The sequence below is a fragment of the Umbelopsis ramanniana genome (genome assembly GCF_025399195.1).
Source record: "Umbelopsis ramanniana AG unplaced genomic scaffold K450scaffold_26, whole genome shotgun sequence".
NCBI lineage: Eukaryota > Fungi > Mucoromycota > Umbelopsidomycetes > Umbelopsidales > Umbelopsidaceae > Umbelopsis > Umbelopsis ramanniana.
The window spans coordinates 14,193-27,256 of NW_026252112.1; the positions used below are offsets into that span (position 1 = coordinate 14,193).

Consider the following 13,064-nt stretch of genomic DNA (forward strand, 5'->3'; position numbering starts at 1 on the left):
TTTCATTTCGGTGAACTATGGACCGATGTTCAAACATTCTGGTTTCTCTTCAACAACTTTATATAATACAAAGCGAAAATAAAAAGTAAAATGAATCCAAAAAATAAGGAGGGAAAATGAAAAACAAAGCAAAAAACGAGCAAATGTATTTTTACAGTATCTATTCCTCTAAGGTTTCCCAATTTTCAACTGGCTCATCTGCGCTCGTAGCAGCAGAAGATGGGCTCTGCAGTACAGCAGGCGAAACGTACATACCGGCAATATCGCTTACATCATTCCACAAGCTGCCAGTGGGTCGAACGTTACGCTTAACTGTTGTCCATCCATCTTCGTCTTCAGTTTCTGTGACGATTTCAGACGACTCTTGTAGGGCGCCATACGTATTTTCAACTTGAACCGGAGTAAGTTTGTGGTCGCTTTCCTTAGCAGCGATAGCATCTTTAGCCTTTTCGTAAGGACTTTTACCGCCAGGCCAGACTATTTCGCCATGTCGGTTGACCCAACAGCAATCCACATGAGCAGCCACGCCTTGTTGTATCAGGGTTGTGCGAAGTTCTTTACGCATTTGTAGCAGGAAAGTCTCTACTTCTTCCAAAGACATGCTACCAGTGTAGGGCATGGCAACAGCATCAGTGTCCAACCACTTTGATACGAATTTAATGGAGCCAAAAGCATGTTCCAGGTGCTTATCGAGGTCTTCTTTCACTAGTCCGAACCCAAGCTCTGCAAGGTATATCGCATTAATAGCAGGCTTGAATGGCTTGCGAAGTTGCTCAATGGCAATGGGTGGAATAGTGTTGGTAACACTGGCTAGTGACCCGGCAGGTTTGCGTTTCTGATAGGCAGCTATGGATATTGGGTTTTTCGGTATGCGACCATCGCCTTGCGCCTTAGAAACGATCACGCTACGATATGGCTCAGGGTCTATGCCTTCTGACTTGAGACCATAAACTTCACACATTTCATGAACAAACTTGCGTTGAGGAGGCTTCATGGGTTTGAAGTTTAGGTTACGCTTCTTGTCGTCCTGTACAAATTCATCCAGTTGTGTCACTATTCCGCGACACCAAGTTGGGTTGCTTATATAGAAATTTCGCGTGTCTTCGGGGTAGTCGACTGTTTCTGACTCTTCGGGATTTGCAGACCGATTGATTTCAAGTGCTGCGGCTAGTCTACGGTTTCGGTCGTTGCGAGCGCAGTAATCGTTGCATGCTAATACTCGTTTAGAGCCACTGGAAGCGGCTGTAGCATTGCATGCAACTTCGAGCTTTTGAAGCCCACATTCACACGTCGCGATGACCTTGGCAGAACATTTTTTCTCTTCTGGACACTTGTTTGGAGCATGGCATTTCTCCTCACACGCGTGGCCGCACTTCTTGATTTTTCCACATTGTTGCTTACAGTGATCTCCATCAGCTAAGCAAGGGTCCTTGTGACAGACGCGACGGCATAAGTGTCCACAGGGTAGTGGGGATGCGCAAACCGTACCGCAGCTTGGAGCTTCTCTAAAACAAGGAATATTCTTCAAAAGAGACTTTCCGCACATGCACCTTCGCTCTATCAGTACCGAGCATGGTGGACAAGGTTCACTATCTTGGTGACAGTTATGATTCAATAGACGGACATGTCCACAAGCACTGGGTCGAACACATGGAGCCGGACAAGGTGGTAATGTAGTACCACAACGAACAGGAGGATCCAGTTTTGTTCTTCCGCAGTGGCAGCTAACCTCAGTCCATTCCGCCTCTGCAAAACACATTCATGGTTAGACAATTATTTACGGACAGCTGTTGCAATTTCTTGCAAAGTCACTTACCCATGCAAGGCGGACAACGACCTTTATGGCATGGAAGTTTGCATGTATGTTGACCACACTTCAATTTCCGATCGCACATCAAGTCGCATTCATGCACACCAGCGCTGCTGCTTTCACCTTTGGTAATAGGAGCTTTCTTCTTCCCACTGCTCTTTGTGTAGTTAGCGTCAGGACAGCACTTGTTTGTACAGTGATGTCTTCCGCAAGTTTTCAACGAACCACAAATACGGTCGCAATGTGGTACTTCGCCGCCCGCGGCCTCCACAACCGTGTGACAAATATTTTCAAACTTGGACGATCCACATCGGCAAGACACTTTCACAGTTTGGCGACAAGGCGGGCAATCACCCAGGTGGCACACCTGTCGACAGTTGTGACCACATGATAACGGCTTGAAGCAAACCTTCTTGCAGATCGGAATGGGATCGGTACATGACGTACGCGAGCCTTCTTCGAGAGTTGATGAACCACAAGGACAGGTTGTTACCACTGAAGGGTCGAAGGGACAGGTTGGTGGTGTGGTCTCCAAAGGATGACAGACTTTGGAGCAAGTATGTTTTTGGCATGCGAAAGGACTATTAAAGAGTAATTGTCAGCACAGTCATACATTAACCAGATGATAGCTATGCTTTCAAATGTACTCACTGATTACATGTTCTCTTGCAGCTGTAGTACCCAAGCTGGCCATTACTTTCAACTGGGTTGCCACTTCCACATTTCGCTGTCCTTTCGTGTTTACCACAGTAACACGTTTGGACTTCTTCTACATCACAAGGAGGACATAGACCGGCGTGACACTCGCTTTTGCAAGAATGTTTGCCGCATCCCAAAAGCTCTCCGCAAATCCGTCCACAAGAGCGGCCCAACGAAGAGTAGTCGGTGTCAACGCACCGTGTTTGGTAAGTTTCGCTTCCACAGAAACAAGACGTCGCCGGTGACATCGCACTACAAGGTGGACAAGGTCCAGGGTGACATGGACTGTATAGGAGTGAGCATTAGATAAGAAGCACATAGGTTATTGCATCCAGGTTAAGCTGGACTTACAGCACACATTCATGAGGGCAATCTCTTTTACTGCCACAAAGCTGTCCACAACTGTGAGGCGTGCTATACTTGTTGTATTCTGGATTCAGAGTCTTTCCACAGAAGCATACATAATCTTTGGGTATCACCGTCCTAGTGTACTGACAACCTGGGCATCTCCAGTTCTTGACAGGTAGATTACTTGTTGCCTCTATTATTATTATATGTATGGTTAAAATGGCGCCCTCAACAATAACATAATGCTTACACAGAGCCCAAGAAAAAGCAACACATACCATGTAAGGATTTAGTGGCCCAGGTTTGAACGCACCCCAAATGAAATACTGCCCAACAGCAATCGCAACTCCAGGTTTGATGCCCAGGCCGAACAATATCCCAGCAGATCATACAATCATATGTTGATGTCGTCAATCCGTGCGTTAGCGAAGTCAACAAATCCTTGATTTCGTCCTCCTTAAGTTGACTGATACGACTGTTTTGATTACGAGATCGGCGCGTGTTATTTCGCTTCTTGGAAACCGCAGCCGGGTTGCTGCTGCTGGGTAAGTTATTAACTACAGGAACATCTGCTTTTTCGCTCGTAAGCTGAGCTTGTGCGCGATTCTTGTTGAAGCGACTTTTGGGTGTGCGGGGAGTAAGGTGGTCTACGATGGCTGGAGCAGCCTCGGACGCTTCCTCTGGCTTGGAATCAACGCCATTGGTTTTGGCATTGTCCTCGGTCTTTTTATTTCCTCCCTTTCTTCTTCTTCGACTTGGTTTTTTCGAAGGCGCACTGGATGATGCCTGATCGTCAACAGATGTACCGGACTGATCAGGTTTTGTTGGCTGTGATCCTTCGCCATTTATAATTCCGTCTTGAGGCTTTTGGCGTGGTCTGTGCCGTCTTCTTGGTTTGGTCTTGTTTGCCTGAACGGCAGCTGTTGGTTCAACAGCGGCTGGCTTACGTTCATGGTCGTGATTCTCGCTCATACACCTGTTAGTAAGGAAAGTGCATAAGGGTCAGCCGAGCACTTTAAAGGCATCCGAAAAAAGCAGTCTCGGCCGAATCGACTGCGGTAAGTTGGATGCCGCAGCCCATTTTCCTGTCTGAAAGAAACTTGCCTCTTTTAGCGGATGATCCGTAGCAAATTGCTTCACAGCACTGAATCACCTTATAAATGATCAGCACAACATAACAATGTATGGGAAAATGTAACCTTGAGCACAAGTTGGAAAAATGGCATATAGCCTGCCGGTAGATCACCAAGCGCTGAGAACAAAGTTTCCACAAGTTATGACTCTCTGTAGTTAACTTGACCACACAAAAGTGAGAAATCTGCTTGACACAAGCCGGCATCATTTCTCATTCCTTCGTACACAATTTTTTGGCCTTTTTACTTTGCAGCACTACTATGGATGCCATGATGCTCAAAAGGCAGACCTCTAGCGCATTGCTTGTAATCCTCATATTTGAAATGAATAGAGTCTGGACGGTTTTAGCCAACAATTTATTTATCATATCTGCTATCAATTCTGATAAACATTTTATTCTTTTACTTCTGAAGATGTATGTAAAAAAGAAGTACTCTTGGCTAAACTTGTGTATTCAAAAACCTCTATCTTTCATTAACTCATAATTTTAAAACTGAAATATTACAGTTGAGATTATAGAAGTCTATTCAGCAATAAAATGCTTATAATTCGCTCTACCTTGACAGGAGCGAATCTCGAGCAGCTCCACAATGATATTCCCTTTTTTCATTTTGTCACCAAGTTATGAGATGGCTTGTTTTTGTCATAAAAACACTTTACATAGCATATAACCCACCAAAAAAACACTCTATTTTTTCTTGAAATCCCTCCATCTACGTACTGTGTGAGGTCTTGCTAAGACCTGTAGTAACGATGGAAGCATAAAAGATTGAGTATATTATAAGAATAGGTGAGAAACAGGCGCTGTTCAGTGGTCGGTGCAGGACAGTGTTGAGAACCTAGTGTTTACATACATTGCGATAAACCATCCAGAGAGACTTGTATTGGCGTGCATGGATGACTGGCTTGAGGTTGAATTTGAATTGTAATAGGTAAGGAAAAGTAAGAATATCAGAGAGAAAGGGAGAAGAAAAAATTTCAAACAGATCAGTGCTTCACCAAAAGCTTACAAGCTCCCTTTTAGCACAGCGTATATAGAAGCTCTAAAAACCTTTTCCCAACTCATCTGTCTTTTCCTCTATCGTAGTTAAGTCCTCTACACCTCATTGTCAGACATCACCGACTACGAAAAAGAAAAATGAGAATATGAAAAATGAGAGAGGTGTTCTCGTAAGAGAACAAATCTGTCCAACAAGAGCTTAATCTCAGCGGATCGTATCAACAAAGGTACTCTGCCCGCTTACAACACTCTGCTGTATATTTAAACATCACATCATTATTTGTGATTCCGCCCCGAATGAATGCACCTTGCACATGGTTGACATAGCATCAACACGACAAACTACGCCAATTGACCTGACAAAAATTCATGTATTTATATTGTTTAGATGTCAATCAGCAGCTAACGCTTTCAATTTCCAAGATGCTTCATCATTTCTGGATGATAGCGCTCGCCTGAAACATCGAATGACTCAGCGATAGCTCGCACCTCAGCCAGTTCTTCTTTCGATAATACAACGGCGCCAGCACTCATGTTCTCCAGTAGATATTTTTCCTTGCGAGTACCAGGAATGACGAAAATATCATCTCCTTGACCAAGCACCCATGCGAGCGTGAGTTGACTTGCCGTAACTCCTTTCTTATGAGCGATCTCCTTAATCTTGTCCGCTAGTTTGAGATTTTTGGCAAAATTCTCACCTTGAAAACGTGGCATGATTCGGCGTCGATCATCTTTATCCAAATCGTTTAACGATTTAATATTGCCAGACAAGAAACCGCGGCCCAGTGGTGAATAGGCGACAATGGAAACACCCAGTTCTCGGGCAGTTTTGATTAAATCGTTCTGTTCATGGTCAAGTGTCCAAGGGCTGTACTCCACCTGGACGGCAGTGATAGGATGAACCTTGTGAGCACGACGGAGAGTGGTAGCTGAGCACTCTGACAGGCCAAGGTATTTGACTTTGCCTTCCTTGACCAATTCCGCCATAGCTCTGACAGTAACTTCGATTGGCCTAAGAAGCGATTGTCAGTTTATCTTTATACCAATTGACATTCTACAAATATTCTTACGTATCCGGATCGATGCGGTGACTGTAAAAAAGATCGATATAATCGGTTTGCAAGCGTTCAAGTGATGCATCGCAGCATCTTCTTAAATATTCTGGATTACCATTGACTCTGAATGTTCCGCTGCTATAATCATTACCAAACTTGGTAGCTAAGAATACATCCTTTCTTCTATCTTTGAGGACTCGAGAAATGACTTTTTCACTGTGACCCTGACCATAAACATCTGCATAAAATGTTATTAGCGCCAGTTCTGTTCCTGATTCTAACCTCTAAATAGCCGTTATTACCTGCTGTATCCCAGAAGTTGCAGCCTATATCGAGAGCTTTTTTAAGCAAATCAACACTGGAATCATCGTCCGTTTCGCCGTAAATACCAGGAGCCTAGTTAAATATGCTGTTTAACTAATGACTATGAAAAGATGTGGCATCAACTATGTTAAGTACCTACCAAGCTCATACCACCATATCCGATAGCAGATATCTTGACACCAGTCTTTCCAATTTCGCGTAGTGGGCTTGCCTGTGGTAGCGTCATATTTGTTCTTGTATAATTTGTCGCAACAACAAAAATGAAAGTAAAGGTTGATCAAACTCCTTTAAATATCGAAATTGGCGTTCGGAGCACAAGAAAGGTGGTTGTAGTCCACGTCATATAGACACCAAACCTTATGTTAGAGCCGGCAACCTAAAATGGAACAGGAAACGGCTTGAAAGCTGGTTATTTATTCCACCGAAGATTTTTCATTGGCTACTGGCAGATTTCCATATGGAGCTTTTATGGACGCCGGCGCAAGAGTTGCTATAGCGTAAATCGCCGGTAGCAGCTTCGTGTTTAATGATTAAATGTTTGAAATTAGTAGGATCAACGGGATGTTTTTTTTTGCAGGTTGGTTGACGCGCGTACAACATAAACGTCTTTCTCTTTAATCAAATGAAAATGTAATGCTTTGTTACTTCCAATGAAATACTTTTAATTTAGGCAGAAATGGATTGAAGTAATTTGCTGGTTTATCTTTTTTTTGATATATCTACTTATTCATCATATATCTACAAGTATTCCGCGTCTGTTTGGGTACTATAAGCTATGGCAACCGTTTATTTCTCTATATCATTTTTATCGTGATCTCGTATGTCGGGTCCCCGGTTAGATCAACTTAAGTAAAATCATCTATGTTGATATTTTCTCAATTTTTCTTTTTATGTTGTTCAAGTTTTGGCATAAGCCGCTACGTGAGTCCACATCTGGAGGTGGTGCTGTGGAAAGGGAATATTCCTTTGCTTTTTCTAAAAAATGACGGGCTGCTACTCAAAGTCATTCCCGGAAATTAAACATTAGCAAGCAGTCATATTTGTGTGCGCCCATGGCCGCGGGAAAAACTTTATCTCTTGCGACGCGTCATCTTTTGCGACGCGTCATTTTTGAAGTTTTATCAAGGTTACCAATCAAAGGCAAACTTTTAATATAAAATGGCTGCTGGTTTTTTCTCTCAACTGCATTCAAAAGTAAAATGTCAGCTTCACTGCCAAAAATGCAATATGTCAACCTCGGAAACACCGGATGCAGAGTATCAAGAATCTGCCTAGGTTGTATGTCATATGGCGACAAAAACTGGGCTGACTGGGTCGTTGAGGAGGATGAATCGCTTCCTCTCATTAAGCAGGCCTACGATGCTGGCATCAACTTTTTCGATACCGGTAAGTGTAAAGCTCCTTTCAAGTTAACCGCTGTCATCCATTATATTCACTAACCTTGATGTACTAGCTAATGTCTATTCAAATGGCACTAGCGAAATCATTTTGGGAAAGGCTATCAAGAAATTCAGTCTTCCACGAAATAAAATCGTTGTTGCTACTAAGGTATTTAGCGTCACGACTCCAGAAAACATGTCTTACCGAGCATATGCAAAACCGAAGGAAGTCGTTGAAGCAGATGGATATGTCAACTATGGCGGTCTGTCCCGCAAGCATATCTTTGACTCTGTCGAAGCCAGTTTAAAGAGACTGGATTTGGAGTACATTGATTTACTCCAGATTCACCGGTAAGACCTTTACCCGCCTGCGGAGAAACATATCTTCATTGTCATTCAAACATAGCCATTCGATCTATTCAGTTTCGACCCTTACACTCCTGTTGAAGAAACTATGGGAGCTCTGAACGACCTTGTCAGAATGGGTAAAGTTCGATACATTGGTGGAAGCTCTATGTGGGCATGGCAATTCGCCAAGATGAATGCGGTTGCCGAAAAGAATGGCTGGGCCAAGTTCGTCACCATGCAAAACCATTATAACCTTCAGTAAGTTACAAAGCCATAAGAAGTTGTTGGCAAGACAATATATTAATTTTCTATATTCCTTATTAGCCATCGTGAAGAAGAACGTGAAATGCACCCTTATTGCGTTGATTCAAAGTAAAGATCATTTCTTAAGCCTCACATGCATGGGCCGATATGTGTATACTAATCTGACTGAATTACTTGTAGGATTGGTACACTACCATGGTCACCATTAGCTGGAGGAAAGTTGGCAGGAAAAAATCGCGGAACTACCAGAGAGAAAACGACACAACCCTACACCGAAGCAGAGACTGAGATCAGCGATCGTGTGGCTGAAATTGCAAAGAAGAAGAATGTACCACCGGCACAGGTTGCCATTGCATGGGTATTGGCCAAAAGTGTGGTCAGCTCACCTATCATCGGTGCTGGAAAGGAAAGCCATCTTATTGATGGCATTCAAGCTCTGTCTGTCAAGCTCGATGACGATGAAATCAAGCATCTTGAGGAACCTTACGTTCCTCGTGTCCCTCAAGGTCACGTATAATTATACAAGCTCATCATCGCATATGTAAAAGGTATCTTTCTTTAGAGCAAGAGTACAATAGCCTAACAATAAAAGAGTACCAACCTATATGATTACTGTATTACAAGATACCCCTCCAAAAATACCTGTACCCTCTAAAACCCTCCATGAAAATACTCTCCTCTCCTCACAAACCCGCTTGCCGCGCCTCTCTTTGACGGCCTACTTCTTGTCCACTTAACCTCAAAATTTCAAGGCTCTTGCCTCCCGCGTTCGTGCGTTAATCTTATCCCTGTATTTTGTGTGATCTCAAATAAAGGAAGTACGGTCATATCGTAAGATCTACCATACTTACCTCAACTGCCACAATATGAATTAAGAAGCGATGTTTCAGCATGAGAAATCAAAGTTGACGAACGGACTTTTATTAGTACATATTAGAATATTCATAAATGGATGAGCTATCTTAGGTTAAATTTGTGCATAGATCGGTAGTAGGCCAGTGATTAACTCGGGGAACAGTATTCATTTATTTGTCACCAAGTCGTAAAATAACTTGTTCTTGTCATAAAAACACTTTACATAGCTTATAGCCCACCCAAAATACACTCTCGAGTATAGTTATAAGAATAGGTGAGAAACAGACGCTGTTCAGTGGTCGGTGCAGGGTCGGTCATGATATTTTTAATGCTCTACTTTAATGCCGTTATATTTGAAAAACATTTGCAAGATAGAAAATATAATACACCAGCTAAAATATGTCCTCCCTATTGCAAGAAAAATACACCACTTTTTTGATTCAGATAAGTTCGTGCTGGTGAAAATATAAAATTGACAGAACCGCACAAATTGTGCATTTTTCGATTGTCGTTTAGATTACTGTATGACTTATTGTATTATCCTGCAGACGAGTGAACTTCTCGTGAGGTTAAAAAACTGCTTTTTATTCTATTAATCAACTGCTCTATTTATACTTGTTGATTCGTGACTTATTATATAAAAATGTAAAAGAAATCTAATTTTAAGAGGATATTCAATGTGACTTCGCTGGTAAAGAAGTCCCCTTGAACCGGCGTTCGGTTGAACTGTCATTTTGTATTTTAGGCGACGACACGATATTGTGATTGTCGGAGTAGAAAATGAGAGCCAATAAAAAATTGAAGAGAGTGGGATTCGAACCCACGCTTCCGAAGAAACCAGGGCCTAAACCTGGCGCCTTAGACCAACTCGGCCATCTCTCCTTAGTTTTTCTGTCGAAAATGCTGTTGTTTATAGTGGTTAAATATTTTCAGCCATCTAGTTCTCAAGTCGATGATCTTTATTCTCCATGACTATTATACTCACTAATGACTTTTGTTTTGTTCCTTTGTTCTGAAAATCCCACTGGTTATGTTACTCAACTTTGCATGAGGCTCCGTCTTAATCATAGTCGGAAGACCCTTTCTGGTAATAGCCTTTAGTGATCAGCAGAGCTCGCATCCTTCACGTAACGCGGTGGACTTCAACAAAGGAGGTAGAATGTTTCTACCCTACATTTATAACATTCTCGTCGTCCTTCGGATTCTCTTCAACGATTTTTGGAGCTTCCTACTCCTCTATATTCTGTCCTCGACTTGCACATATCTTTGATTTTGTAACGATACCACTGACGTCGTCTACTACGCATATGCTTTTCGCATATTTATCAAAACCATTGCATGTTTTTTTCTTTTATTTTGCACACTATACCATAGCGTCCATCTTTTTGGCTCAGAAGGGTTTCATTTCCTATTGTTTCGACGAGACTTTCCAACTTGTTGACTTTACTGCCATGAAATCGTTACGAAGATATAACGAGCCGAGAAAGCGTAGTAGAGGCGTTCATACTTCTTGGATTTTAACTTAAATTACAGCACATTTGTTTTTGAGTTAGAATGGAAAGCTTAGATCACGATCTGTCTAATAAACACAGCATATATGCTGGGTATGTTGATCATACTGCAAATTACGGCACCGATTGGACCCCCTGCTACCGTGTGCATAGTAAGAAAAAAGAAAAAACAAAAGGAAAGCCATGGTTATAGCTTCGTAGCCAGTAACTACTATTAGCACCTGATGTCTTAATTTTCCCCTTTCTTAATACCCAATAAGCATGGACTTTTACCAAGATCGCGCATTTCCAACAATCTCCTCAAAAGTAATTGCCGTCGGAGGTGTTTGCACAGATTTTAATCACATCTATTATGACTGAGAGCCACTGCATATTTTATCATCGTAATGACAAATTTTTATAAATCTTTTGTGCTATCACGTAGCCTTAGCATGCGCTCAAGGGTAACCACCTAACAGCAACATTGTGTGCTCAAAACACAGCCTATTATTAGCAAAAGTCCTTTTCAGTTCATCGATATATAACTGTGCCGCCGTCAAATAAGCGACTAATAACGTGCTCTAATCATATTGACCTTCTCAGAAGCCAACTGAAGAACAAATCAAAAACTAATAATTTTGGCCATATTGATCCACAAAAAGTATTCGCAACAAACCAGGGGTAAAATTCGCCTATGAGCGCACAATCTGTTGCAATGAGCCCTCAGAATCGTTGCAAACATAAGCTGATTCTTAACACGGGTAAACTCCAATTTGTGCCATTTGTTTCAAGTGGGTACAGGCGATGTGAACGATGACAAGTTCATATCGCAGAAGAGGACATCAACAACATTCCACACATTTCGTAAGATATTTGTAGTATTCGACGTCAATATTAGGACAAATTGTATCTAGAACAATTTGTAGCTACTACAGTGATTAGTTCGTATAAGTTGGTTGATCTCCCGTTGAACACCAGTTGGGAGCTGAGTAACTACTGCCCGGTGGCGGGTGTGACCTGTAACATGCTCACCTGACCAAGCCTATTTTTTTTTCAAGGTATTTGACGTTCCGCTGCGTCGCGTTACTTGGTCTGGCGACGCGTCGCAACATTTGTACATTTGACATTTGCTTTTTGAAATGAGTGATCAAGACATTCCAACAGTGGACGTTGACACTTCCTCACATCAAAATGAGGATAATGTAGTACCTAAAACCGAAGTTACTGATACTCCTCTCCCTACTGGTGCTGCTGAAGAAGAAGACCCTAAACCCGTGCGCCTGAGGAAACCCATAACATACGAAGAACTCTCTGACGACGAAGTTGAGTCTTGGATGGATGATGAAAAGCTCAAGAAAGCTGAAGATATTGACACGGATGACCTTCTCTCTGATGACTCAAGCAACAAGAAGTTCATAAGAGGCAAAAATGGAGCAAACGGAAGGTCGGCTTCCAATCGACAGAGGAAGAAGAAACATCACTTTGATGATACCGATGGTAATTCTGATGACGCCTTTGAAGGAGGCAAACGAAAACCCGCATCCAAGCGCAAACCAGCTGTCAAAAAACCAAATGGAAAAGGAAAGGCATTGGAGCCTATGATCAACATCGCTGACCTTATAAAGGCCACATCCAAGCCTGTAAGTTTTCAACCTTTTACTTCATTGTGTATTGAACATTGATCTAATGTCAAAATTTTCAGAGGAAGCCAGCTGAATATGAACCAGATCGAGTGGCAGAGTTGGCTTCAAAATACCCTGATACATATTGGGAGTTCCATGCCGACAGCGGACACTACATGGTTGATAGCATCAATGCTGCCGAGCCATTAGAAGCACTTCCCAATAACATTAGTGACCAAGGTAGAGTGAAATGAGATTAGTGCGGTAATACATGCAAGCGTTCTGACCAAAAAACTACCATAGCTGCTATCACGGGAATGACTTTATCCAAAGACGGAACTATGTTGGCTGGCCTATCCAACATTGGTGCCATCAAAATATGGGACATTGAAAACGACTTCAAACTTCTGAGAAAGCTTCGTGACGCTGATGAGCCACATATTGACGAATTCTATTGCGGAAAGTTTATATCTGAAAATCAAGGTCTAATAGCCGCTGGTGGAAAGTTAAAAGATCGCCATCGCTGGTCAGCGGAAGATGACGACAACCATATTCTTCCCTGTCCCATCAAGGTATGTAAAGAAACAGAGATTACCAACGCGATTTTTTTTAAAAAAGATTTTCTGACATTCCAACTAGATTTTCGACATACTTACTGGCAAAGTTATTGCTAGGCTGGACGGCCATAGCGAAGAAATCTTGTGTATCAAGGAAGTCATGTTTGATGGAGAGCGTT

The 13,064-nt window shown here is 42.3% G+C and overlaps 3 protein-coding genes and 1 non-coding gene across 4 annotated transcripts; 1 reads left to right on the forward strand and 3 right to left on the reverse strand.

Annotated features, from left to right (window-relative positions):
• Positions 1–3: 3 nt before the first annotated feature.
• K450DRAFT_240112 (uncharacterized protein) lies at positions 4–3,832 on the reverse strand (the record flags this gene model as incomplete). The annotated part of the gene is made up of 6 exons (XM_051588879.1): positions 4–1,746; positions 1,817–2,131; positions 2,198–2,391; positions 2,462–2,794; positions 2,861–3,050; positions 3,136–3,832. The coding sequence occupies 6 exons, from the start codon at positions 3,827–3,829 to the stop codon at positions 161–163; spliced, it is 3,312 nt and encodes a 1,103-aa protein (XP_051444747.1). The 3' UTR covers positions 4–160.
• Positions 3,833–5,342: 1,510 nt separating this feature from the next.
• On the reverse strand, positions 5,343–6,617 carry K450DRAFT_240120 (uncharacterized protein). Its single transcript, XM_051588880.1, has 4 exons — positions 6,510–6,617; positions 6,349–6,442; positions 6,062–6,284; positions 5,343–6,003 (listed from the first exon to the last, which is right to left on the reverse strand). The coding sequence occupies exons 1-4, from the start codon at positions 6,594–6,596 to the stop codon at positions 5,403–5,405; spliced, it is 1,005 nt and encodes a 334-aa protein (XP_051444748.1). The 5' UTR covers positions 6,597–6,617; the 3' UTR covers positions 5,343–5,402.
• An 888-nt stretch (positions 6,618–7,505) lies between these two features.
• Positions 7,506–9,222, forward strand: K450DRAFT_240131 (uncharacterized protein). The gene is made up of 5 exons (XM_051588881.1): positions 7,506–7,756; positions 7,824–8,100; positions 8,173–8,355; positions 8,422–8,469; positions 8,542–9,222. Exons 1-5 carry the CDS (start codon positions 7,570–7,572, stop codon positions 8,876–8,878), a joined length of 1,032 nt encoding a protein of 343 aa, XP_051444749.1. The 5' UTR covers positions 7,506–7,569; the 3' UTR covers positions 8,879–9,222.
• A 793-nt stretch (positions 9,223–10,015) lies between these two features.
• On the reverse strand, positions 10,016–10,098 carry K450DRAFT_t51. Its single transcript has one exon. It is a non-coding gene; the product is annotated as a tRNA-Leu (tRNA).
• Positions 10,099–13,064: the final 2,966 nt, after the last annotated feature.

Excerpts from the sequence above, each read along its gene's own strand:
- K450DRAFT_240120 (XM_051588880.1), bottom strand. The coding sequence starts at position 6,596 with ATGACGCTACCACAGGCAAGCCCACTACGCGAAATTGGAAAGACTGGT. Across the intron at positions 6,443-6,509 it reads GATATGGTGGTATGAGCTTG|GCTCCTGGTATTTACGGCGA; the intron begins GTAGGTACTTAA and ends ATATTTAACTAG. Across the intron at positions 6,004-6,061 it reads CACCGCATCGATCCGGATAC|GCCAATCGAAGTTACTGTCA; the intron begins GTAAGAATATTT and ends ATCGCTTCTTAG.
- K450DRAFT_240131 (XM_051588881.1), top strand. The coding sequence starts at position 7,570 with ATGTCAGCTTCACTGCCAAAAATGCAATATGTCAACCTCGGAAACACC. Across the intron at positions 7,757-7,823 it reads CATCAACTTTTTCGATACCG|CTAATGTCTATTCAAATGGC; the intron begins GTAAGTGTAAAG and ends TTGATGTACTAG. Across the intron at positions 8,356-8,421 it reads CAAAACCATTATAACCTTCA|CCATCGTGAAGAAGAACGTG; the intron begins GTAAGTTACAAA and ends ATTCCTTATTAG.